This window comes from Calypte anna, chromosome 21 (assembly GCF_003957555.1).
Source record: "Calypte anna isolate BGI_N300 chromosome 21, bCalAnn1_v1.p, whole genome shotgun sequence".
NCBI classification, from domain to species: domain Eukaryota; kingdom Metazoa; phylum Chordata; class Aves; order Apodiformes; family Trochilidae; genus Calypte; species Calypte anna.
This window is the reverse complement of record NC_044266.1, coordinates 3,458,809-3,485,467: the sequence shown is the minus strand read 5'-3', so window position 1 is coordinate 3,485,467 and position 26,659 is coordinate 3,458,809. Positions and strand designations below refer to the sequence as shown.

General features: G+C 52.5%; 1 protein-coding gene across 4 annotated transcripts in view; it reads left to right on the top strand.

Moving 5' to 3' along the window:
- AGRN (agrin) overlaps positions 1 to 26,659 on the top strand; it is a 108,041-nt gene that overhangs the window by 585 nt on the left and 80,797 nt on the right. For all 4 annotated transcript variants that reach the window (XM_030463821.1, XM_030463822.1, XM_030463819.1 and 1 more), the window contains exon 2: positions 6,682 to 6,943. In XM_030463821.1, coding sequence (XP_030319681.1) covers positions 6,682 to 6,943 — 262 coding nt within the window. The remainder of the gene's footprint in view (positions 1 to 6,681; positions 6,944 to 26,659) is intronic.

Genomic DNA, 26,659 nt, shown 5'->3' with positions numbered 1-26,659 from the left:
GCTCAAGCTATTGTTTAACTACGACTCTAGCCTCTGGCTATGGTTTTTTTTTTTTCCCTTCTTCTCCCCCCCCTCCCTCCCCTAAGCTGAGAGACGGTAAAGTACTGAGCAACCTGAAATACCATCCGCCTGCTTCTCAGCAAACGTGTTGGAGGGCTTAACCCTTCCCGGGGCAGGAATCCGGCTTGCGAGGACATGCAGCTACATCTCCTGCTCCTTCCCTTCCCCAAACCCTCTCCTGCCCAGCCTGAAAAAGTAACTGCGGTTCCTGGCTGTGGTTAATGCCGAGCAGGGCCCGGGGCGATGCGCAGCGATGGGTGGGAGAGGTCTGGAGGTGATGAACTTCATCCCGAGGGTGATGCCCTCCCCTCTGGAGCATCTTTGTGTCCAGTTCTGGGCCCCTCAGCTCAGGAAGGAGATTGAGGTGCTGGAGCAGGTCCAGAGAAGGGCAAGGAGGCTGTGAAGGGATCCAGCACAAGTCCTGTGAAGAAGGGCTGAGGGAGCTGGGGGTGTTGAGGCTGGAGAAGAGGAGGCTCAGGGGAGACCTCATCACTCTCTACAGCTCCCTGAAAGGAGGTTGGAGCCAGGGGGGGGTTGGGCTCTTTTCCCAGGCAACTCTCAGCAAGACAAGAGGGCAGGGTCTCAAGTTGTGCCAGGGGAGGTTTAGGTTGGAGATGAGAAAGAATTTCTTTCTGGAGAGGGTGATCAGGCATTGGAATGGGCTGCCCAGGGAAGTAGTGGATTCTCCGTGTCTGGAGAGATTTCCAAAGAGCCTGGATGTGGCACTGAGTGCCATGGGCTGGGAACTGCAGTGGGAGTGGATCAAGGGTTGGACTTGATGATCTCTGAGGTGCCTTCCAACCCAGCCCATCCTATGATCCTATGATTCCATGATCTTTCAGCTCACTGATGAGTTTCAGCAGGCTTCTTGCCTCTTGAGTCCCCTCTGCTCAGCCTGTGTGTGCCCTGCTCCTGGGAATCCGGCTCCCAGAGCCTCTGTGTGTTTGGAAGTGTCTGGCACATCCTGGGTGCTGGGGGGGAAATGGAAGGGATGGTGCCAGCAGCCCTGTGGCAGCTCGGGGGCCACCTGAGGCTGGGCCAGTGGTGGCCACACAAGGAGCTGGGAGGCAGAAATGCCCAGCTGAGGAAGGAGGCTCCTAAAATCCTTCATCTTGCTGCATCAGGGCTCTCCTGTGATGGGGAAGATGCTGGCTCAGCAGCTCTGCCTTGGGGAGGGGACAGTCGGGTCCAAGGAGGAGCAGCCAGGGAGGAACCTGGTCTGCAGGAGGTGGCTTTATTTGAAAGGGGGTTTGCAGTGCTGGGCTTGGGAGGAGAGATTCTCACCCACCTTGCCCTGAGCCAAAATCCCAAAAAAAGCTGTGGAGAAGGTTTAGGCTGCTAGTTCTGGAGTTACCAGTGGGATTTTCCCCAGTTATTAGTGTCAGAACCTCAGAACCTGCTGGAGTTCTCTAACAGAAAGTGAAAGGAGGAAGAAAACCTTCTCTTCCCCTGGCTGGAAGTGCCAGGACTGGCACTGTCTCCTGTCCTGGGTGTGCTGTGACATTCAGAAATCCCCTTAGAGCTGAGGTTTCTCAGTCCCTTTCCCAACACTTTGCTCTTTGCCCTGTAATTTTTAATGGAATGTTCAGAGCGTGTTTGCAGGAGGAGGGGGGGGTGGGAAAGCTTTGAAGTGGGATGTCTTCAGGACCTGAACCCTGATAAATCTCTCCTAACTGTGACTTAGCAGAGTGTCATGCTCACCACTTGTGCAAATGCAGAGCTTTGCAGCAGCTGTTGGCTGGTTTCAGGCCTCAGAGCTCTCCCAAGCACTGAAATGGCTGTGGTTCTGCTGATGCTGAGCTGCAGGCTTTACCAGCCTCCTGTTTTCCCTTTGCTTTGGGTTTTTACCAAGCACTCAGATTGCAAAATTTTGCCAATGGATGCAAAACTCCTGGGAGTTCTGGCCTGGAAGCTGAGCACCCTGCAGCACCCACCCTGGGGCTCTGCAGAGCTGAGGTGCAGGAGGCTGAGAGAGCACCCTGGGTCCTTCTGCTGTCACATCCAGAACAATTCCTCAGGCCCTGGGGTTACCTCCAAATACCACAGTTATCTCTCGACAGGTCTTTTTGTTCTTTATCTTGAAGAGGAAAGGCAAGGGTGGTTGGAGCTCCACACCCAGAATGGTGTTATTGGTGCTGGGTGGTCTGCAAGGGGCTGAGGAGCTGCCAGGGCTGGATTGTTTTGGGGTGTTCAGCTCTCAGCCCTCCCTCCCAGCTGAAACCTTGGATAGATGAAGATAAGCTCTGAAGAAATGTGAAGTTAAAGCCAGGTAAACACCTTTAAAGATCTCCCAGGGGAGGAGATGAATGGGGAGGAAGAGACTGAGAGGGCTCCCAAAATTCAGCTGCCTGCTGTGGAACTTCACCCAGGGGTCTGGCATGGGGATGCTGGGCCTGTTTTTCTGTCCAAGTCTGCTCATCTTGCTCCCATCCTGGGTGCTGCCATCATCCCTTCCTGCTCCCATCCTGGGTGCTGTCATTGTCCCTTCCTGCTCCCATCCTGGGTGCTGGCATTATCCCTGCCTGCTCCTCTGCTGTCCCCCCCCCAGGCTACCCCCCTGTTGATGAAGGCAACTCCTATTTATAATCCCCATGCAGGTTCTATATGTGCTGTAGGAAGTGTTGGAAAGGATGTGGATCCTGTTGCCAACAATGGAGCCTGTATTTTGGGGGATCACAGGGGCTGCTCTCCAGCTGGGACTGGATGTGGGAGCTGCTGGGGGTCCGAGCTCTGTTGAGCTTCTGCAGAGAGGGACAGGAAAAGGGGAGAGGGGACAATGTGGGGTTGGAAGGGAAAATATTTGGCTGTGGCTGCTGCTCCCCAGTGCTTTTCAGCTCCTAATGACCCTTTTCTAGGCAGGGGGACAGAGATTCCAACTTTTCTCCCCTTCCCTGCCAAGCCCCAGGTGTTTCTCAAAGCCCCTTTACAGGTGGGATGAGTCCATTCCTGGCACCTAGGGAAAACCTTGGACTCTTTGCTTTTGTCCTGCACTTACAATACACCTTGGCAGGGATTTGCTTAAATAAAGTCTTCACTGTTCTTACTCTGCCTCCCTGGAGCTGTTGGGAGCCTTGTAAAACACCCTTAATCCAGTGTTTTATGTGCTCACTGGAGAGAATGAGCCTGCTAAAAGGAAGGACCTCCTGGAACTGGGTTCCAGCTCGGGGTTTTTTTCATTTTTCTTTTTCACTCAGCTCCTTTTTCTTCTCCCCCCCCTTCTCCTCCCTCCTTCTTCTTGCCGTAGCCAGTGAGTCACCGGTGACAAAGTCTTAATTGTGGGTGATGATAAATGGGATGCCCTGCAGGTAATTGCTGGGGCTTTGCTGCCTGCACATCCATTCATTAGAGAGGACAAGGGTGGGGAGAAAGGCTGCCTGGCCTCTGATGCTGCTGCTGAGTGCTGTGGCCTGGCTCTGGGGTGGATGACTGGAGCTGCCGTGCTAATTAACTCCAATTACCATCTGGTTCAAAAGAAGGGGAGGGGGGGGGGGTGAGGGTTCAGCCTTTTTTCCCCTTTAGACCCAGCTCTGCAAGTGTCCCACTGCTGATTCCCAGAACAAGCCATTTTATTTTTATTTTTATTTTTATTTTTATTTTTATTTTTATTTTTATTTTTATTTTTATTTTTATTTTTATTTTTATTTTTTTTCCTCTTTTGATATTGCTGTTTGGTTGGGTTGATTTTTGTTTTGTGTTTTTCTTTTTTTATTTTTTTTTATGCCCTGGTTCCTTCTGCTCCTCATCCCTTTGCAGCCAGCACCTGCCCTGAGGGCTGCTGCTTCTTCTTCTTCTGGAGGAGGAGGAGGAGGAGGAGGTGGGGCTGGAGGAAGGTGTTTTAACTTGACTGTGGGGAGAAGCACAACCACAGGGAGTTTCTCCTGGAGGACCAGCTGGTGCCAGCTGAAGGAGCAGGAGGCAGCACTGGGCAAGCTGTGCTCCTTAGCACTCAGCCTCCTCAGACCCACCTGAGGTGCCATGTGCTCCCAGATGGGCTTTTTTTTAATTATTATTTTTTTTTTTTTTTGGTGGCACCACCTGCAGGTGGTGGAGCAGATGTCCCTGTGGCAATAGAGCTGGGATGCCAGCAGGATGAGAGCTGCCTGTCCATCTGAAGCTCCCTCTGCTTGCTGGGTGACTGCCATCCCTCCCTAGAAAAGAGCTGGGGGCTGCCAGAGCTGGGTGCAACCAGGTTTTGAAGGCATCTCAGCTCCTTTTCCTCCTCTGCAAGGAGGGGATGGTGACCTGGGAACAAATCCTTGCTTATCCTCTGGTCACTGGCATCACTCAGGGGAGCTGACTCCATCCTTGCTGGGAGGAGGATGAGGAGGGGAGCAGATGGGTTTAGGTGACCTCTCCACATCTGGGGAAACTGAGGCATGTGGGGCTTTTCCAGAGGAGCTGTCACAGGGGTCTTTACACCTGGGGTGGGATTTGTCACTGGCATTGCCCAGCAGCAGCCTCAGGGGAGCTGATTCCTTCCTTGCTGGGAGGAGGATGAGAAGGGGAGCAGATGGTTTTTAGGTGACCTCTCCCCATCTGGGGAAACTGAGGCACGTGGGGCTTCTCCAGAGGAGCTGTCACAGGGGTCTTTACACCTGGGGTGGGTTTGTCACTGGCATCACTCAGCAGCAGCCTCAGGGGAGCTGCTGGGAGCTGCTTCCTTGCTGGGAGGAGGATGAGGATGGGAGCAGATGGGTTTGATGGTTTTTAGGTGACCTCTCCACATCTGGGGAAACTGAGGCACATGGGGCTCCAGAGGAGCTGTCACAGGGGTCTTTACACCTGGGGTGGGATTTGTCACTGGCATTGCCCAGCAGCAGCCTCAGGGGAGCTGATTCCTTGCTGGGAGGAGGATGAGAAGGGGAGCAGATGGTTTTTAGGTGACCTCTCCCCATCTGGGGAAACTGAGGCACATGGGGCTTCTCCAGAGGAGCTATCACAGGGGTCTTTACACCTGGGGTGGGTTTGTCACTGGCATCACTCAGCAGCAGCCTCAGGGGAGCTGCTGGGAGCTGCTTCCTTGCTGGGAGGAGGATGAGGATGGGAGCAGATGGGTTTGATGGTTTTTAGGTGACCTCTCCACATCTGGGGAAACTGAGGCACATGGGGCTCCAGAGGAGCTGTCACAGGGGTCTTTACACCTGAGGTGGGTTTGGATCTCAGGTGTGCAGGAGAACTGGGCTCACCTTAGGAATAGAGAGTGGGTGCTGTTGGATCTGCTGGAGCTGGGTCCTCCTGCAAGGCAGGCAGGTATTGCACCTTCAGGGGGGGGTGGATTGGGAAGGGCTGAGAATAAAATAACATCCCTCAGCTGGGTTCTGAACCTTCAACTCTACCTGTGGAGCAGAGGACAGCAGCACCATCTTCATTCCTTTCTGTGCTGAGCAGGAGGATTCCCCAAATTGCCCTCAAAGGGCACCAAAATACCCTGAAAGCAATAAAAAAAAACCTCAAACTCATCCCTGAAAAGGCCCCAAATGACCCAAAACTGCTCCAAAAGTTTCCCCCCCCTGCCTGCTTGTTCCTGCAGGGGTGGCAAGGGCTCTGCTCCCTTGTCCCATCATCTCCCCCCCTGCTCCTCTTCCTGGCAGGGACAGTCTGTGGGGTGAGCAGAACAAGTTCAGCCCCAGAATATGGTGAAACTTGGAGTCTTTTGTTTAGGACAGAACCTGGAGAGCTCAGGGCAGGTTGAGCAGATGGGTTTGGATGTTCTTTAGGCTCCTTGGCCCAAGGGTTTGTCCTCGGAAAGGTTTGGAGGATGGACTGAGCTCTGCTGGGAAGGTCTCAGCATCCTCAGCTCCTCCTGGGCACCTTGTGATAAAAATGAACCAGGCCAGAAGGTGCTGGAAATCCACCTTCCTCCCTCTTTTTCTTCCTCCAAGGTGAGAGGAAGACTGGGAGAAGCTGGGAAGAGGTTTGGAGATTGGACTGAGCTCTGCTAGGAAGGTCTCAGCATCCTCAACTCCTCCTGGGCACCTTGTGGTAGATAAAAATGAACCAGGGCAGAAGGTGCTGGGAAATGCTCTCAATCCCATCACCTTCCTCCCTCTTTTTCTTCCTCCAAAGTGAGAGGAAGACTGGGAGAAGCTGGGAAGAGGTTTGGAAGGATGAGAGGAAGCTGGGAGAGGCTTGGAGGATGGAATGAGCTCTGCTGGGAAAGTCTCAGCATCCTCAACTCCTCCTGCCCACCTTGTGATAAAAATGAAATGAAATGCTCTCAATCCCAGCACCTTCTTCCCTCTTTTTCTTCCTCCAAAGTGAGAGGAAGACTGGGAGAAGCTGGGAAGAGGTTTGGAGGATGGACAGAGCTCTACTGGGAAGGTCTCAGCATCCTCAACTCCTCCTGCCCACCTTGTGATAGATAAAAATGAACCAGGGCAGAAGGTGCTGGAAATGCTCTCAATCCCATCACCTTCCTCCCTCTTTTTCTTCCTCCAAAGTGAGAGGAAGACTGGGAGAAGCTGGGAAGAGGTTTGGAGGATGGACTGAGCTCTACTGGGAAGGTCTCAGCATCCTCAACTGTGATAGATAGATAATAGATAAAAATGAACCAGGGCAGAAGGTGCTGGAAATGCTCTCAATCCCATCACCTTCCTCCCTCTCTCTTTTTCTTCCTCCAAGGTGAGAGTCTGGAGGTACCTGAAAGGCAAAGACATTGTCACCCATGAGATCCTCCTGGATGGTGGCAACAAGGTGGTGATCGGTGGCTTTGGGGACCCTTTAATCTGTGACAACCAAGTCTCCACGGGGGACACCAGGATTTTCTTTGTCAACCCTGCCCCCCAGTACCTGTGGCCAGCACACCGGAACGAGCTGATGCTCAACTCCAGCCTGATGAGGATAACCCTGAGGAACCTGGAGGAGGTGGAGCACTGTGTGGAAGGTGAGCTTGGAGCCTGGATGCTCCCAGCACTTGGATCTGGTCTGCTGGGGACACTTTTGGGGGAGTGGAGTCACCATCCCTGGAGGTATTTAGAAAGAAAGCAGTTTGGACCTGGTCCTGCAGGATGTGGGTGAGGAGGTGACTGTGGTGTTAATCAAAGGTTGGGCTGGGTGCTCTTGGAGGCCTCTCCCAACCTAAATGTTGATTCTGTTATTTGTCCCTCTCTGCTTGCCAGTGGTTGGTTGGCCCAGGACCCAATGGGTCAGTCCTGCTGCTCTTGGTTGCTCGGTGTGACACGGGGACAGTGCCCAACCTTGACCTGGCTGTGGGAGGCAGTGGTTGCAAGAGGCAAAGGGATGGATTTTTAGGGTGCTTTTGCTCCAGATCTGCTGCTGGTCCTCAGTTCTCCTCAGTTATGGGCCTGATGTGGGGGGAGAATGTCCCCAGTGCAAGCCCTGCCCTGCTGGGAGTCTGTGGCAGAGATTTTTGGCAGGGATTTGAGGCTCCTGAAGGTTTAGGGCTGACAGGTTCATGTCCTTCATGGCACTCACCCCAAATCCCACCTCCCCTTGGAGCTTCCTTCTTTCTCCATCAGCTTTCTGAAGGCTTGGGGGTAAAGCTTTCTGCTCCAAGGTTCATCTGAGCACATGGGTGATTTTGGGGGTGTGTGAGCTGTGCTTCTGCAAGGTGGTGGTGAAACCCCCTATGCCCCTTGCACATTGATTTGCACGCTGGTGTCTGCAGGGGTTGTGGTGTGGGGCTGTGTCCACCTGAGCCAGGTGACAGCATGGGGACACAGGAGCTGGGCTGTAGCCCCTGAGAGGACAGGGTGAGGGGTGCTTCCAGGTCTGTAGAAGGGGGTGGGTGGGTTACCAGGGCTGCTGGGGGTGTAACAGCAGTTTTGGGAAGAGCTGGGTGGGAGGCAGCCCGTGGATGCTCTTCCGTGGGCTCTTAGATTTCCAGGTGTGACCTCTACATCTGGAGTGGTTTGACCCTTTTGCTACCCCTTGTCCAACCACCTCGAGGATATCTTTCTGTAACAACCCACTGGGGGCTTTGGGCTTCTCTCTTTCCCCCCCCTTTTTTTTTTTTTTTGTCCCCAAAGTGCCCCCCAAGGCCTTTGCTGGGCTCTGAGCCTGCGTCCTGGGAGCAGATGAGTAAACATGGGAAGGAATGCAGGGATTCTGCCTGGACAACAAACAAACTGGCAGCTTGGCTGCCTCCTCCCCCTTGGATGTGTAGAGCAGAGGCTGTGACCCCTTTTTCCAGCTGGGAAGGGAAGAGAGGGAAATGATCCAGCTAGGAGGGGGTTGGGAGGGAGCTCTCTGCTCCCAGGAGGCACCTGTCTGGAGTGGGGTTTTCTGCCTTGGATTGCTGTATCCCACCTTGCACGTGAAGGGGGAGAGGAGGAAGAGGAGGCTGGGTCTGTGGGGCTGGTTTTTGTGACACCCAAAGAGCCCTCTGGAAGAATTCTGACTTCACTCCATCCTCTTGGGTGCCCTCCTAATGCACCCCTTTGCTGGGAGCTGGGTGGTGAAGGAAATCACCCCTGGGAGATGAGGAAAGATCTAGTTTTCCCCCCCAAGTTCTAGATTCCCTGGATATATATATATTTTTTTTTTTTTTCACTAGGACTTATTCCTGCTGGTGGATGGGGAAGATTCAAAGCTGTGGTGCTGGGTCCCTTTGGTGGCCTGGACTGGTTTTCCCCCAAGTTCTAGATTCCCTGGATATATATATATATATATATTATTTTTTTTTCACTTGGGCTTATTCCTGTTGGTGGGTGAGGAAGGTTCAAAGCTGTGGTGCTGGGTCCCCTTGGTGGCCTGGACTGGTTTTTCCCCCAAATTCTAGATTTCCTGGATATATATATGTTTGTTTTTTTTTTTTCACTAGGGTTTATTACTGCTGGTGGATGGGGAAGGTTCAAAGCTGTGGTGCTGGGTCCCCTTGGTGGCCTGGACTGGTTTTCCCCCAAGTTCTAGATTCCCTGGATATATATATTTTTTTTTTTTTTTTTTTCACTTGGGCTTATTCCTGTTGGTGGGTGAGGAAGGTTCAAAGCTGTGGTGCTGGGTCCCTTTGGTGGCCTGGACTGGTTTTCCCCCAGAATTCTAGATTCCCTGGATATATATATAGATATATATTTTATTTTTTTTCACTAGGACCTATTCCTGTTGGTGGGTGAGGAAGGTTCAAAGCTGTGATACTGGGTCCCTTTGGTGGCCTGGACTGGTTTTCCCCCAAGTTCTAGATTCCCTGGATATATATATAGATATATATTTTTTTTTATTTATTTATTTATTTTCACTTGGACTTACTCCTCTTGGTGGGTGAGGAAGGTTCAAAACTGTGGTCCTGGGTCCCTTTGGTGGCTTGGACTGGGACCAGTTGTGCTCAAGGGACACATCCTGGCCTGGAAGAGCTTTTTTTTGAGGTTGAGGTGATGGCTCTTGGGACAGGATGGAAAAATCAGACATGAGAACCTGCTCCTGCCACCATGGGAAGCATTTCTGAAGCTGAGGATTTAGCTCCAGGATTCATTTCCCATCAGCTCCCCCCATCCCCCCTGCAGGAAGGTTCAAAGCAAAGCTGCCTCAGTTTTGCACGTGGAGTTTAAAAACAAATCTTTGGAGGAAAGAATTGGAAGAATGGTGGCAGCTGAGTGGGAAAAAACCATCAGTGTTTGGAGTATCCTCATCTCCTGTGGCTTGGAAAAATCCTAGACATCAAAATCTTCCCTGTCCTAAGAGGGGAATTCAAAGCAGGGCATCTCTGGGGAGCAGTGTTTGGATTTTATTTAGTTTTAATAAAACTTGTGCAGGGCTCTGGGGCTTGGAGAGGAGGCTGGGACCTGAGCAAAGGGAAATGTTGGCTCTGCCAGGGAATTCATGGCCAGGGAGCTGACCCTGAGCAGCACCCAGACCTGTGCAGTGGTTTTCTTCCTGCTTTCTGTGGCATCTGGATGAGATTTCCAGGGAGGGAATGAACCTGGTAAAGCCCAACATGAATCCAGGGAGTTCATGGGCAGGTGTTGGAGAGAGCATCCTTCCAGAGGGAGCATCCTGGGAGAGCTTTGGAGCATCAAGGAGACCTTTTTCTGGAGCTGAGCAGCTGATGGATCCTTCCCAGAGATCCTTCCCCTCTGGATGTGCCAGATTTTTGGCTTTGACCTCAAGGACTCTTGGAGGAAATCCCATTTTTGGAGTGTGTGGTGTGGGAGGGGCTGGGAGTTGGCTCCAGACTCAGCTGTCTGGGTGGAAGGAAGTTGGAATTAAAGCTTTGGGAGGACTTTTGGTTCATGAGAGAACCCAGAGCTTCTTTTACACAGAACTGGGGCATGAGTTGCAACCACCCCAGCCCAGGCTGGCTTGGGAGATGGGTCTGGATTTGGAACCTCCAGGGAAAAACCATCTCCCTTGGCTTGAGGGTGAAACCTGGGAGTTTGGGGTACAAAAAGCACCCCCAGAAGTTCCTGCTGGTGGGTTGAAGCTTCCTCCCAAAAGCAGCACATCCCAGGTATCTTGAAGAAGTTTGTGGTCTCACAGCTGCTCAGGAGATGTGGAAATTGGGATGATGAACCCTTGGGAAGGGGTTGGGGAGCATTTTGGGGAAGCTCTCCTTGTCCTGGGGCCGTGTGTGGGTGCTGCTGTGTGTCCTGGGTGGGGATGGCTCTGGCTGGCAGTCAGCATGATGCTCCAGATGCTCCAGATGTTGGGAAATGGCACTTGTTGTCACTTGGCTCTTTGGGAAGTCCTGATTCCAGCCAACCCCCAGCTCTTCCTCTGACTTTTCTGCTTTTTGCCAACCCTGGTGAGCACTCCCATGGGAGAGCTGCACCCAGACCTGCAGCTCCCCCGTGCTTCACCCAGGAAGATAATGTGGGGCACCCAGGGAGATAATGGGGGTTTTTTTGTTTGTTTTTTCCTCCTTCTTTGATACTTTCTTGCCCTGCTCTGCCTTCCCCTGCATGCTCTGGTTCCCTGTGGCTCTGCAGACACCCCCATGCTCCCAGCACCCACTTTTTGCTGCTTTGCCAGCATCTCCCTTTCCCACTCATCCATTCATTCCATTTGTTTCCTCCTCTTCACTTCCCTTCTTTTTCTTTTTTTCTTCTTTTTTTTTGAGGTCTTTTCCTCCACACAATTGAGATTTTTTTGTTTCTTTGTTTTTCCAAAACCTCCAGCCCATCCCAAATGTTCTTTTCCAGCTCCTTGCATGAGGGACAGTGGCTCCTCTGGACCAGGGATTTGGTGGCAGGGATTGTGGTCACTTCCCATGCTTTTCCTTCCATTTCTTTTTAACTCATCCCAGGGGTTTCTCTGTGCTTCAAAGGGGCTGGAAAAGGGTCAGTGTGTGGGTTTTTTCTTAAAGAAGCTTGGTTGTGGTTTGGTTTTTTTTTTTCCCCTCTTCTTGGCTGTGTTTTGGATTGATGCTAAGGAGAGGAGCATCAACACCTCTGTCTCAGGAGAGGGAGAGTTGGGCCAGGAGCCTGAAAAAGAATGGAAAGAGAGGAGAAAATCCAGAGCCTGGTAGGGAGGGAGGAGGGAAGGAAGGGATTCCTCATCTCTTGGTGTTTCAGGGATGGAGTTGGGTACCAGCCCCATCCCCTTTGCTCTGCCTGGCATGGCAATAATGCAAAGCATCCCCTGGCTCCATGGCAGGAGCTGAGAGAATCCATTTGTTTAGCAAATTCCAATGGAATTTAAAGCTGCTGGAGGAGGCTGAAGCTCTGGGAAGGCTCCTTTGGCCTCTCTTCCCACTCCAGCACATCCTGTTGCGTTGCTCCGGGGGATCCCTGGGGGATTTTTGGTCAGCAGCAGCCTCTGGGCAGTGGAACTCTGACAAGTGCTGGGGTCTGGCCTTGTGCTCCTGATTTTCCACCATTCTCCCAATTTTTTCCTCAAAAACACTCCAAAGATTTGGTCTTATACTCCAAGTGCAACGTTCCTGCAGGGGGGGGTCAACCTGATGGGAATGAACCTACAACTGCCTCAGCTTTTCCTTTTTTTGTACAACCCCAAAAAGGAGGATGATGATGGTGGGAGTGGGAAAAGTGTCCCCCCACGGGTGACCAGAACATTCCCACATCCCATTCCCTGCAGCATCCTTCCTGACACAGCACCCATCCTGCGCAGGGGATGGGGATAGGGGGGGTTGGAGCTGTGGTGCTGCTGGGATCTCCTCCTGGGGTGGTGGGAGAGGAAAATTCCCACTGCTGGGACAAGGAGTGGGTGCCCGTGGGGTGACACTGATGTGACACTTCCCACTGGTGGCATCACTCTGGCTCTGATACCCCCCCACTGAGCATCCCTAAAAAAATGCCTGGAAGTTTAGGGTTCTGGCTCCTCCTTTTTCTTCTTTTTTTCTTCCCCTCTTTCTTCCCCTCTTTCTTCCCCTCTTTCTTCCCCTCTTTCTTCCCCTCTTTCTTCCCCTCTTTCTTCCCCTTCTTCTTCTTCCCCTTCTTCTTCTTCCCCTTCTTCTTCTTCCCCTTCTTCTCCTTTTCCTTCTTCTCCTTTCCTTCTTCTCCTTTTCCTTCTTCTCCTTTTCCTTCTTCTCCTTTTCCTTCTTCTCCTTTTCCTTCTTCTCCTTTTCCTTCTTCTCCTTTTCCTTCTTCTCCTTTTCCTTCTTCTCCTTTTCCTTCTTCTCCTTTTCCTTCTTCTTCTTTTCCTTCTTCTTCTTTTCCTTCTCCTTCTTTTCCTTCTCCTTCTTTCCTTCTCCTTCTTTTCCTTCTCCTTCTTTTCCTTCTCCTTCTTTTCCTTCTCCTTCTTTTCCTTCTCCTTCTTTTCCTTCTCCTTCTTTTCCTTCTCCTTCTTTTCCTTCTCCTTCTTTTCCTTCTCCTTCTTTTCCTTCTCCTTCTTTTCCTTCTCCTTCTTTTCCTTCTCCTTCTCCTTCTTTTCCTTCTCCTTCTTTTCCTTCTCCTTCTTTTCCTTCTCCTTCTTTTCCTTCTCCTTCTTTTCCTTCCTTCCTTTTTTCTTCCCCCCTTCCTGTTTTTTCCCCATTTTTTCTTTTTTTCCCCTCTCCCCCTGCCTGGCAGAAGCTGTTGGCAGAGTCCTGCAGAGTCCCAGGGGTTGCTGTGTCATCCTGATGGGCTGTGAGTACATCTCTGGTCTAATATCAGCCCCTGGTGCTCTTGCAGGGATGCTCATTAGCAGCAGAGAAGTGGAGGCCTGGCTGTGGCTGATAATTAAAAGCAGGGGAACAGCAAAAAAAAAAAAAAAGAAAAAGTCTTTAGGGAGCTTCTGTGTCTCTCTGCACTTTGATGTGTTTTGTCTCTTGGGGTGTTTACTCCTCAGCAGCATCTTGGGTGCTCAGGGCCAGAGCTTTGGGTTGGGATTGGGCTCCTCCTGGGGAGAAGGAGGTTTTAGGTTGGTTGGGGGGCACTGCCAAGCTCTTAGCTTTTTTTTAAGGGCTTTCAAGCAATTTTCTCAGCCTAAAAAGCCACTGAACTCCCTTGGGTGCTCCCAGAGCAGGGAATGGGACCCCAGAGTCCCAGCTCAGTGGGGTGCTCAGGGTTTGCCTGTAGGAAAAGGGAAAATCCCAGGATAACTGTGATACCTGACCTTGAATGGATGGGGGAAGAGCTTAGAATCCCAAACCTGGACTGGGAAGGGATTTTGGTTGCAGGTTGAGCCTCCTGGGGTCTGTGGTAACTCCTGGTGGGACAGAAGCTCCTCAGCTTGGGTCACCCCAGAGTTGAGTTGAGTAACTTGTGCCCTTGGGGTGCTTCTGAACCCCCCAAACTTCAGGAGAAGTCACTGGAGGGGAGGAAAAAAACCCAAGCAATCCATCACTTGCCAGCCCTGGTTCAGCTGCCAGATTGTGATTGCCTTGGCTCTCCTCTCCTTGGCCAGGAACCACCAGATCTTGCTCTGTTCCTGGGATAAAACCCAAAGCTCTGGGGGCTCAGGGCTTCAGGAAAAGTTTTTCCAGACCTGCTGCTGGAAAACCAAGAGGCATCAGCCCCAGAGGGATGGGGAGGGGGTGCAAAAATCACCCAAAATAGGGATGGGGGGATGGATATCCAAGTCCAATCGGGGGTTGGACTAGATGATCTTTCGAGGTCCCTTCCAACCCCTAGGATTCTGTGATTCTAGGATTCTGTGATAAGAGGGTAAAACATGTTCAGGGGGCTGTGCCTTGATCCGTGGATCCTTGATCCTCCTCTGTTTTGGTTTTGGGTTTTTTTTTTCCATCTCACAGCCCTGGGAGCAGAGGGGAGGTGGGCAGGGGGTGGTCTTGGAGCTTTTCTTTGTCCCTTTCCCTGTCCTTGGGTGCAGCCATCCCAGCATTTCCCCAGCCTCCCCCTTGCACCTTGCTGCTCCTAAACCTGAATCCAGCCTTGTGTGAAGGGGCAGGGGCTGGGCAGGAGGCCAGGGAGGACATTCCAGGCATAGCTCAGCCAGGTAGGCTGGCAGGGGAAAAACCCTGGGGAGGAGCTGCAGAGGCTGCAGGGCTGGGAGGAAGAGGAATGAGGCTGCCTGGGGACTGAGGTGCTGGCACTGCCCTTCCCCAGCATGCACAGGGATCCTAAATGTCACCTTCCTGGGGGCTGTCCCCTTGCAGAAGAGGACACACACTGATTTGTTGGGTTTTTTTTTAGGTGTTAGGACGTGGTTGTTGGGGGAAAACCCAGACAGAGCCTTGGGTGGTCTCTTCTTGCTGCTGCCCTTGCAGAAGAGGACACACACTGATTTCTATTTTCTTTTGGGTGTTAGGATGTGGTTGTTGAGGGGAAACCCAGAGCCTGGGGTGCTCTCTTCTTGCTGCTCCTAAATGTCACCTTCTTGAGGGCTGTCCCCTTGCAGAAGAGGACACACACTGATTTCTTTTTTAAGGTGTTAGGACATGGTTGTTGGGGCAAAACCAAAACCTGGTGTTGTGCAGCAGGCCCAGGAGGTCCTGGGGTTGAGTTCAGGATTGATGCTGGAGCTCCTGGGAGAATTCATCTGAATGGAGGAGCTGGAGGGGGGGGTTGGCTGTGACCCCATCCTGGCTGTGCCAGGGATGCTGCAGCCCCTGGTGATTGAATCCACTCTTCTCTCTGTGCCTTCCCAGAGGGAATGGCCCCTTGGTGCCAGGTTTTGGGTTGTTGGCATCCTTCTCAGAGCCAGTTTTGTTGTGGTGGTGGCTGCTGAGCATCTTTCCCTCTCCAGGGTTGTGCTGTGCCTCCCTCTCTGCTGCAGTCCTGGGGCTGAAGCCTTTTCCTGCCACTCCTCCTTTTGTTGGCACCTGCAAACCTTGCTGGTGAAGGCATCTACCAAGGCTTGTAGGGGCACAAGAGAATTTTTTTTCTTCCTTTAATTACCCAAGCAAATCCTCTTGGCTGGGCTGAGCCTTGGGCTGTGCCTGCAGCTTGGTTTGGGGGAGTTTGAGAAAACTCTGCTTATTTAGTTGCTTTCTTTGTCCATCTCCTGCTTCCCAGGCAGTTTCTCTCTCAGCTTTTCCCCGTTCCTCTGGGCTGTCTGTTTATGCAGTGATAAAATCCTGGAGCAAATTGTTTTAAGTGCTGCTGTTTATCTAAGAGATAAACCAGGATCTGGGGAAGCTCCTGGCAGAAACTGGCCCAGGGAGAGGTTTGAGCCCTGCCTGGGTGAGCATTTCTTCTCACCTCCAGAAACTCATCCCAGACCAAGCACAGGCTCCAAAGATTGCAAAAATTCCCTTCTTTTTCCCTGCTTTTGCCTTGTGGTCAGAAGAGGAAGGGGGATGCTGCTGAAGCAGGGCTTGGGAAGAGGTGGTGGCCACCAACTGGGGTGACCCTGCCTGGGGCTGTGCCCCTCAGGTGGCCCAGAGCCCCCCTCAAGGAACAAACCTGGGCTTTGGTCTTTTAATGGGTCCCAAAAACCCCAAGGAAGCCACAAACCCCCAGCTTGGGTGGTTCCTTTGGGGCAGCTCTGCAGAGCATCCGTGGAAAATCTGGGAGGATGCTTGGCTGAGTGGGGGGCTCAGGGTGGGATGGATACATGGATCTGGCTCCTGCATCCCTGAAAACCTTGTGCTCTGCCCAGGAGGTGCTGGAGCCTGGTAGCCCTTTGTTCCAGGGGTGGCTGATGGTTGCCCAGATCAGAAGCCCAGGTGACTTGCTGAGCAAGGAGCATTTCCCACCCATCCCCAGCAGCGTTCCCTGCTCCCAGCAGCATTCCTGGGCACTGAGGTTGCCTGCACACAGTGGCCCTGCTGCCTGTCCCCATGGGGTCACCTAACCCTGACCCTGAGAAGTTGTCCTGGCAGCCCTCTGGGATGTGTGTCCCTCACTTTTGGGGAAAATAGCATCTTGGGGGATAAATTTTCTGGATTTCCATGAGCTTGGGAAGGTGGAGGAGGGAGAGAAATCTCTGGTGACTCAGAATGGCTTCTGAGTCCATGCCTTGGGCTACCAAGTGCTCCAGGCCAGGGGATGAAGGAGCCGTGGGCCACCAGCTCCACTCTGTCTCAGGTTTGGGGATGGATTACAAGGGGAGGAAAGATCCAGAGGTTGCTTTGGAAAAGTGACATCCCTGTGTCCCAACCACCAAGCATCTTCTTGGCCACTGCTGGGACCTCCTGGTGGGACCTGGTGGGACCTGCCAGCTCTGCCCATGCAGGTCCTGAAGCCTCTTGGTGTGGGGCAGAGGGGTGTAAGGGAGGTCAGTTTGCTCCCAGTTGGAGACTGGTGGGGCTGGAGGAGTGAGGCAGGAGCCCTGAGGGGAAACCAGTCTGAAATTAAGGTCCTCTTGGAGTTAAAACTTTGGAATTTGTTGCCAGCAGGTGGTGGGAGAGCCAGCAGTGGGAAGGCACTGAGAAAGGATTAAACAAAATATGATGGGTGTGTCCAGCAGTTACCTGGAAAGGGTGGAAGCCAAGCCAGGAGGAGCTCCCTGGGGAGATGCTTCCCAGGTTCCTGTCCTGGTGGCCTCTCCTGCCCAGCTCCCAAAGCTCTGGGGGAGAGGGAGGTGGCAGCAGTGGCTGTCACACACTGTCACACAGAGTTTGGTGTCCCCTGGGGTGGGGAAGGGGATTGTAAAGCTGGGATGAAGCTTCACCCCCCCTCCAAACACCCTGAGCTGCCTCCTGGCTTGGCAGGATGGGCACGTGGCTTCCTCAGCACAAGGCTGGGCAGGTCCTTGCCCTGCTAAAACTTGCCTGGGAAGCTGTTGGGTTTTGTTCTGGGCTTCTCTCCCTTCACTGGGCCTCTCCCCAGCACTGCTGCCCCCCAAAAACCCCCGCAGGGTTTGGGGTGAGTGACCTCTTGGCCACGTTGGTTGTGGCTCCCTCCCTGCTCTGTCTCAAGCTGGGAGGAAGGACTGGGGCTGCAGGGACATCCCAGGGGGTCCCGTTTCACCTCATCCCCAGGATGGGTGTCCTGGCAGAACAGTCCCACTCCCCTCCTGCCTCTGGGGAAACTGAGGCAGGGCCAGGAGATGGGGATCAGTCCCCCCATGGCCCAGGGCAAATCTCAGTTGTGTGACTCCCTGGGAGGGTCAGGGGTGCTCAGCACCCCAGCTGGAGGAGTTTGGCTTGAGGACCCTTGATTGCCAACCCAGAGCCAGCTCTTTTCCCAACTTTTCCCCCCCTCCTCCTCCTTTCCCTGCCCCAGGCTGTTCTTTCTCCCTCTGCTCTGTTTGCATAACCTGTTCTGGCACCGGTCCTGATCCAGTGGGTTATGTGGGGCAGAGCTCTGCCAGCCTGGAATGCCAGCTATGCATCCCCTGACACCCTCCTGTACCCTGCCAGGTGCTTCCAGGAGGTTTGTTGGGGTTATTTTGGTGTTTTTTTTTTTCTCCCTACAGCTCTAGAGAGAACCTGGGCAATGCCAGAGCTTGTCCAGGGATGTGGGATGGGAATGTTGGGGAGGCAGCAGCTCTGCAGGGGCTCTGGAGGTCCTGAAGAGCAGAATGGGTGCAGAGCTGGGGCTCAGGGGGTGAAGCTGCTGGAAAATCTGGGAGAGTTGGGGGTGTTCAGCTTGGAGAGGAGAAAAAGCTCCAGGGAGACCTTGGAGCATCTTCCAGTGGCTGAAGGAGCTCCAGGAAAACTGGGGAGGGATTTTTGGATAAGGGCCTGGAGGGATGGGATGAAGGGGAATGGCTTTGAGCTGGAAAAGGGGAGATTGAGGTGAGATTTCAGGGAGAAATTCTTTGGGGGGAGGGTGCTGAGCCCCAGGGTGCCCCCAGAAGCTGTGGCTGCCCCATCCCTGGGGGTGTTGAAGGTTGGATGGGGCTTGGAGCACCCTGGGCTGGTGGGAGGTGTCCCTGAGCATGGGGGGGGTTGGTTTGATGGTTTTAAGGTCCCTTCCAACCCAACCCAAGCTGTGAAATTCTGGCACCCCTTACTGGGGGCTTTTTGTGTGAAGTTGCAGGGCTGCCATCCCTCCCCTCCATGAGAGGTGTGGGGCAGGGAGCTGGGGGTGCAGAGTGCCCATGGAGCTCCAGGAAAGGCAAATCTCTGCCCTGGGATGGCTGGGAACCCTCAGGAAAATCCCTGGAAGGGGGAAAAGTTGAGCTCTGCCTTCCTGGGGTGGTTGCTGCTGGTTTAGCTCCTGCCTGAAGAGCAGAATCCTGATGTACTGTGTGTTCCTGCAGCCTTCCCCTTCCCTCCCTCATGGCTTGTTGTTCATGGGAGGAAAAAAAAAAAAAGAAAAAAAAAAAGGTTTTTAATCTCTTTATGGAGAGAACTGCTGGTTATTTTCCACTGATAGAGCCAGGCAGGTCTGCACCAGGCACAGCTCTGTGCTCAGCAGGAAGCTGAGGGAGAAACTTTTCATCCTGCAGAGAGGGAAAACAAAAAAATCCCAAAAAAATAAAAAAGCAAAAAGAATTTTCCATATTTTCCATAATTTTCCATTTGAGGCAATGCTGATTGAGTCTTTAAATCCCTGGTGCTGAGGGGTTCCTGACCCCCATCCAGAGGTGGAGTGGAGTGGGCAGGAGGGGGAGGTAAATTCTGCCCTATTCTCACCATGGTGACTCTGGGCCAAACCTCCCTGGGGCTTCAGTCCCTTTGGCAGGGTTTGTCAGCACCCCCTGGGACTCAGATATCTTGAAACTCTGAAAACAACTCCTGGTTTGCTTGGTGGGATGGATGTTTCCTTGGAGGACAGTCTGGGAGGATGCTGAAGGAGTAACCTCTGATCTTGGAGGTGGTTCTCAGGAAAAGCACTTTGCTCTTCTGCTTGCCCAGGGCTTCTGCTCCTTGCCTGGGGCTCTGCTGGTCCAAATTTTGTGAACAAAAGCAGAAAGCAGAAGAATTGCAAGGTCCAAATCAGTGGTCACTTGTCCTCCTCAGACTTCTCTAGGGACCCCCAAAAACTGAGCTGAGGAACTTCAACCAGGGATGGTTTATGGTGGGTGCTCAGCATGAGGTGGGGAGGGGATGGCCAAGGGTTTACTGGGGAGAAAAGCAGCTTTGTGAGGCTGCCCCTCAAGCCCTGCCATGGCTGGCTGGAATGGGGTGGCCATGAAGACCCCTTCCTCTTCATGGGTTGCCTTGGGAGGTGGTCATGGCCTGGGTTGTCTTGAGAGGGTCCCATGGTTTGGGTTGCTTGGAAGGGTCTCATGACTTGGGTTGTCTTGTGAGTTGGTCATGATCTGTGTTGTCTTGGTATGGTTTCATGGTTTGGGTTGTCCTGTGAGGTGGTCATGGTCTGGAATGTCTTGGAAGAGTCTCATGGTCTGGTTGTCTTGGAATGTGGTCATGGTTTGGGTTGTCTTGAGAGGGTGTCATGGTTTGGGTTGTTTGGAAGGGTCCCATAGTTTGGGTTGTCTTGTGAGGTGTTCATGGTTTGGGTTGTCATGGGAGGGTCTCATGGTCTGGATTCTGTTGGGAGGTGTTCATGGTTTGGGTTTGGAAGGGTCTCATGATCTGGGTTGTCTTGAGAGGGTCCCGCGGTTTGAGTTGCTTGGGAGGGTCCCATGGTTAGGGTTGTCTTGGAAGGGTCCTGTGGGTTGTCTTGGGAGGGTCCCATGGTTTGGGTTGCTTGGGAGGGTTTCATGCTCTGGATTGTCTTGGAAGGGTCACATGGTTTGGGTTGTCTTTTGAGGTGGTCATGGTCTGGTTGTCTTGGAATGTGGTCATGGTTTGGGTTGTCTTGAGAGGGTCTCATGGTCTGGTTATCTTGGAATGTGGTCATGGTCTGGGTTGTTTGGAAGGGTCCCATGGTTAGGGTTGTCTTGGAAGGGTCCTGTGGGTTGTCTTGGGGGGGTCTTCATGGTTTGGGTTGTCTTGGAAGGGTCCCATGATCTGGGTTGTCTTGAGAGGGCCCCATGGGTTGGGTTGTTTGGAAGATAACTGAGCCAAACTTGCTCAATGCTCTGGCTGTGAAGAACATGAAAGGTGGTGAAAGAGCTGCAGAAATCTGACAGAAACGTGGTGGGAAGTTGCTTGCTGGGGGACGTGTCTGGTTTAATGGGAGGAGCTTGCAGAGAGCATCCCAGATGCCCTCCTTGGCCAGGAGGGTCCCTGCTCCTCTCTTCCTCTCCCATCCCACTGCTCCAGGCTCAGCAGCTCTGTCCTCTCTTGGGCTTCCCAGGACTGAAACCCCCATAACCAATGGGTTGCTACCTTGTTAGGTTTTGTTTTTATTATTTTTTTTTTAAATTGCATTTTCCAGCCTGCTTGTTGGTGTCTGCTGGCCACCATCCAGCAGCAGCTCCCTGGGGAAGGCTGGGATAAGGTTGGGATAAGGCTGGGAGGAAGAAGAAGCTGCCTTGCCCAGTTCTCAGTGTGTGTGTGTAGGGTGCAGCTTTGCCAGGATGGGTTTTTGGGGCAGTCTGTAGCACCCAGCTTGTGTTGGTATCATCAGGAGGGACCCCAGCTGCTGTTTGGTTCTTCCCTGGACCACATGCAGGCTGTTTTTTCCATGGAAATGCAATTATTTCCCACTTTATCTACCGGATATATCCCGTTGTGGAGTTTGTTTTGGTGGGTTTTGTTTGGTTTTTTGGTTTGTTGGTTGTTTTGTTTTTTTTTCCTAATCTCCCTCTTTGTTTTCCAGCTGCTGGGTGGAACATCAAAGGCTTGGATTTTCCCACTGCCTCAGTGGGAAGTCCTGGGGCAGGGCTGCTTTTTGGGAAAGCAGGAACCTCCAAGTACCAACCTCATTTTTCTAGCACCCAGGGACCTTTAGACATTAGGAAGAAATCCTTTGGGGTGAGGGTGCTGAGCCCCATGGGTGCCCCATCCCTGGAGGTGGTGAAGGTTGGATGGAGCTTGGAGCATCCTGGGCTGGTTGGAGGTGTCCCTGCCCATGGTAGAGGGGGGGTTTGATGGTTTTAAGGTCCCTTCCAACCCAAACCAGTTTGGGATACTGACAGAGAGACCTGGGAATGGGAGGGTGAAGTTTCTGCCCCCAGAAGTGGCTCTAATAAATAGAAAAAGGAAAAAAAAAGAGGAGGTTTGTGTGTGGAGCCTCTAGCAGGACCTGATCCTCTTGCTGGGTGGGGAAATCTGAGCCCTTGGATTTCCTGGAGGAATTCTTGGTCCCCCTATGGAATCTCCCATCCTGATGTGGCCCTTGGTGGGGCAGGGGGGTGGGGAGAGCTGTAGGGCCCTGGGCACTGTGCTTGGCTTGGGTTGAAGAACCCAAGGGTGGCAGAATCCCACTTTTTGGGGATTTACAAGGGATGGAGGGCAAGACCTGAGAGAAAGATCTTACAGACCCTGCTTGGTCCCTCAACTGGGAGGCAGCAGATTTTCCATCATTGAAGAGAAGGTAGGATTTTGGAATGAGATGCTTGGAGCCAGGAGGCTCTGGGATGGGGAATCAAGCTGGGATACTGTTGGGATGGAGCTGTGAGGCTGGGATGAGGAATCAAGTTGGGACACTGGATGGAGCTGCTTGGAGCCAGGAGGTTCTGGGATAGTGAGTAAAGTTGGGACAGTGTTGGGATTGAGATGCTTGGAGCCAGGAGGCTCTGGGATAGGGAATAAAGTTGGGAGAGTGCTGGGATGGAGCTGTGAGGCTCTGGGACAGTGAATCAAGTTGGGATACTGTTGGGATGGAGATGCTTGAAATCAGGAGGCTCCAAGATGATGAAATAAATTGGGACAGTGTTGGGATGGAGCTGCTTGGAGCCAGCAGGCTCTGGAATGGGGATTCAAGTTGGGACAATGTTGGGATGGAGCTGTGAGGCTGGGATGCTGAATCAAGTTGGGACACTGGATGGAGCTGCTTGGAGCCAGGAGGTTCTGAGGAATCAAGCTGGGATACTGTTGGGATGGAGCTGCTTGGAGCCATCAGGTTTTCCAGCTTGTCAGCCCTGCTCCTGCTGGTGTTTTTAGCCTGGGATTCTGGTTGAAAACCAAAGACCCTGCTAGGAATGGTCTCCTCTGAGGGCTCTGGAGGTGCTGATGTGGCCCAGGGCAAACATTCACTTCCCAACCTCCCAGGTGTGGTTTTGCTTTTAGGATAAACTTGATTTTAATTTTTATTTTTCCTCTTCCCCCATGGATGCTGGGTTCTCACCTCTGGGGAAGCAGCTCCCTTCCTTCCTCTTCCATCCTTCCCCCAGGTCTTGGTGGGTTTTTTCTCAGCTCCCTGGGTTGCAGGGAGGTGTTTTCCCCAGCTCAGCTCCAGGGTTTCCTTTTCTACCCAATGCAGGAGGATTCCTGGGTTCAAAGGGTCAGGATTAGGGTCAGGATCAACCCATCTTTAAGGTTTCTATTCCTTTTCCATCCTGTCCAGCCCTGGACATGCTCAAAGAAGCTGCAGAGAGTTCCTTCCTTCCCAGGGTGACTCCTTCTCTATTAATGCACCAAAAGGGAGAGGGATGGGGATTTTCTGGATGCTGGGGAGGGCAGCATCAGCCTGGTGAGGAGTTAGGTCTGGAGTGATCTTTAGGAGGAAGTTGGCTGTTCCCAGCCAGGTTTCACAGCACTCTGGGCAAATTGGTTTGGAGAGGACACGACCCTTCCATGGGGAGGTGAAGGTGAAGCTGCTGGGGGGGTTGGAAATAACTGGGATGGAACTTGAGTGGCCTGGGAGCATTTCTGCTCTGGAGTTAAGGGAATGAGGGGGATCTGCTGGATCCCTCCTCAATCCTGCCTCCTTCCCCAGCTTCCTCCAGACAGCAGCTGATCTCCTTCATGCTCCTCTGCCTCCTGAGAACCCTCATCTGCTGAGCTCAGAGCTGCTTGGCTGGAACCCAGTTCCCAGGCCCAGGAGCAGGAGGGAATTTAAAGAAACCCAAACTGGAATTGTTTTTCTAGACTGATAATTTCTCCCAGACAGCTCTCAGCTAGACTCCTACCCAGCTGGACTTGCACTTTCTTTGCCCAAGGGAGGCTCTTCCAGACTCTACAAAAACCTCCTGGAAGTGCAGCCTGGTCCCAGGGATGCTTTCAGCAAGGTCCCATCACCCAACTCTGGATTTCAGTGTGTGGGGAAACTGGTGATCTGTAGGCTGCCAAAATCTTGGAAGCATCCTTGGAAGCCTCCCCTGGAGGGATGGGGGCTGCAGTGGTGCCTTCTGCATCAAGTGTAGCTGCTCTGAGCATCTCTGGACTTGACCTCAGGTCCACCTGGATTCAGTCCATCTTCCCCACATTTTTTTTTCCCCCCTGGAGCTTTCCACTTCAGGCTGGGCTTTTTCCAGTGCTGCCCACAGGAGAGCACCCAGAAGAGGGGAAAAAAGAAGAGGCAAGAGGTGCTCATCCAGGTTGGATGGGGCTGGCACAGAAAGCAAACACAGCTCTTGGATGAATTGCACAGAGAGGTGAGACTGGAGGAGGAGCTGGGTCTGTGCCTGCTGCTCCTGCCCTGATGCAGCAGTTCTGAACCCTGAGAAGTCCCCTCCCCATCCCTTTGGGGTGAGCACCCCTTTGCCCACCCCTCTCTTGAAATGCAAGTCAGGGGCACCCCAAAACCCAGAGCATGGAATGTTTGCTTTCTGTGCCAGCCCTGGGGAGCAGGAGGGGCTGTGTAGGGCCAGCAAGCTGCTCTTTAACCAGGAACACCCCTTTTTCCCCCCATTTCCATCTTTAGGTTGTCTCAGGTGAGGCCCTCTTGTCCCATGGCTTCTCCCCTGATTTATTTATTTCTCTCCTGTCCCTTTATCCCCAAGGGGAGAGAACTCATCCTGAGGCCTGGGGGAGGTGGTGCTGAGGCTTTTCCAGCCCTGGCTCCTTCCCAGTTTTCTTTTTCTTGAGCCATCCAGGTGAGTTCAGCCATCTAACCCTGTCCCTGGGCTGGGAGCAGGGCTGCAGCCCAGTTAGGAGAGGAAAAACCTTCACTTAGGAGATGCAAAACCTTCACTTAGGAGATGAAAAACATCCTCTTCAATGAGGAGATGGAAGCTTTTCAGATGAAGGAGATGAAACTGTGCTGTAGGGTCTTGCTCCTGGCTCCTCCAGTGATGCTGATTTTCTGGCCCCATCATTCCCTTGAGCTTTTCCCACCTGGTCCCTGCAGAACTTGGAAAATAGTTGGATGTTCTCCCCATGGAATGTTTTGGGATCTTTTCCTTGCAGCAGAGGAGAAAAAGGGGATGTGGATGTGCTGCTTGGGGAGGGGAGTGGGGCAGAGCTTCCTCCTTCTGGGCTGACCAGTTCTTTTTCCTCTTTTTTTTTTTTCTGCTTCCTGCATGTGCTGCCCTCTCCCACCTGGATTCTGGATTATTCATTCTTAGGTAAGAAGAGAATTTCAGAGAATTTCTCTCCTTTCTTGGGGCAGGGGAGGGCAGGACCCAATTGGGTTTGGCACACAAGGATGGTTTGTGTGATGGGGACTTGAAGGGAGGGGGGAAGTTGATGAATGTGTCCACACAAGGAGCTTCCTCTGCCCCTTTTCTCCTTCTTGGTGAATAAAACTCCAGGTTTGCAGGAGCAGGATGGGATGTGCCTGGCTACCAACTGCTTGACCAAGCCCTGGTGGCTGGGGAAAAGTTGGGAAGCTGGAAATAAGGATGCTGGAAACTTGGGGGTTGCCTTTCTCCTGCATCTCTGCACCAGGAGCTGGCAGGGATGCTTCCCATCCCAGGAATAAGGGGACAGGGCTGGCTTCTCCTGGTGCTCCCACTGTGCCACCCACTCCAGGTAAAAAAAAAAAAAAGATAAAAAAGGAAAAAAAAAAAAAGCAAATGCTGAGAGGACCCTGAAACAGAAGGGTTTGGCCACTTGTCAGCCTTTTCCTTTGTGCCACCAGCAGCGTGGTGCCTTGGAGGAGTTAGGGGGGAGGCAGATTTTAATGAGATTTGTTTCAGGGTTTTGGGTTTTTTTTTTTTTTTTTTTTTTAAGCCCTGAGGCTGTGGAGAGGGCAGCTGCAAATCCTTGGCTGAACCTCCCTGCCAGTTCTCTTGCTGGCCCCAGATTTGTTTGCTTGGAATGCCTGGCTCCTGCCTCCCTGCTTTCCCTGCCTCTTGTGCCATGCTGTCTCCCAGCTTTTTGAGCTCATGATCCCTTCTCATCCTGATCAGTGTTACAGCTGGAGACTTGTTCTGCACCCTGGGATCTGTCCCTTGGGGTCTCTTTAGTTCATATCATCCCTGGCCAGGCTAAAAATCCCCTGGTTTTTCCCAGCTCCTGGTCTCCAGCTGATTTAGTGACAGTGGGATGCCCCAAAATGGGATCTTCTCCCTCTCCCAGTTGTCTGGGTGCTGGGCTTGGCCTCTTTTTGTGGGGCAGGGATTGAAATTCCCTGGGGACCAGGGTGCTGTGTCCTTCCCTGGGTTCATCCCAGGGTCCTTGGGCAGGAAAGCTCCAGTTTGGTCCTGGTTCCACCTTCTTGGGAGAGGGAATGGAATCAGAGCCCTGCTGGGAGGAGAAGGAAGAGGTGATGGTTTTCCAGGGATGTGCCTGTGGAGAAGCAAACAGCCAGTGCTAGGATTGATGCTGGGAGGATTTATTTATTTATTTTTTAAGCCTGTATCTGTTCTGGAATGTTCCTTTGCCACCAGGAGGAAAGGGGCAGCTTGCTCTGAAAGAAAAGCTGAGGTGCATGGGCAGGAAATTCTCATTCCCTGAAAAATTCCCTGAAAACTGGGAGAGGGAATGGAGTCAGAGCCCTGCTGGGAGGAGGAGGAAGCTGCTCCTGAAGTTTTCCAGGTGATGGTTTTCCAGGGATGTGCCTGTGGAGAAGCAAACACCCAGTGCTAGGATTGATGCTGGGAGGATTTATTTATTTATTTTTTAAGCCTGTATCTGTTCTGGAATGTTCCTTTGCCACCAGGAGGAAAGGGGCAGCTTGCTCTGAAAGAAAAGCTGGGGTGCATGGGCAGGAAATTCTCATTCCCTGAGGAATTCCCTTCTGGAAACAAAACTTGGGATGGGTTGGACTTGGCTGGAGAGCAATGGGATTTATGGAGGCTGCTGGAAATCTCTCGGGGTCAACTGGGTCAAGTGGGGGAAATTGGGAGGGTTTCACCAAGAGTTATAACACTTGAATTGCTGGGATTTCATGGGAAACCTGAGCCTGAAACTGGGCAAGAGAAACTGGGAAAAGAGAAAAACTGAACAGAAGAGAAGAGAAAAACCTCAGAGCCTCAGCGGCCGGTCACTAGTGGTGTCCCCCAGGGATCAGTATTGGGCCCAGTTCTGTTTAATATCTTTATCGACGACTTAGACGAAGGGATTGAGTCCATCATCAGCAAATTTGCAGGTGACACCAAGCTGGGGGAGAGTGTGGACCAACTCGAAGGCAGGAGGGCTCTGCAGAGGGACCTGGACAGACTGGAGAGCTGGGCCGATTCCAACGGGATGAGGTTCAACAAGGCCAAGTGCCGGGTCCTGCACTTTGGCCAC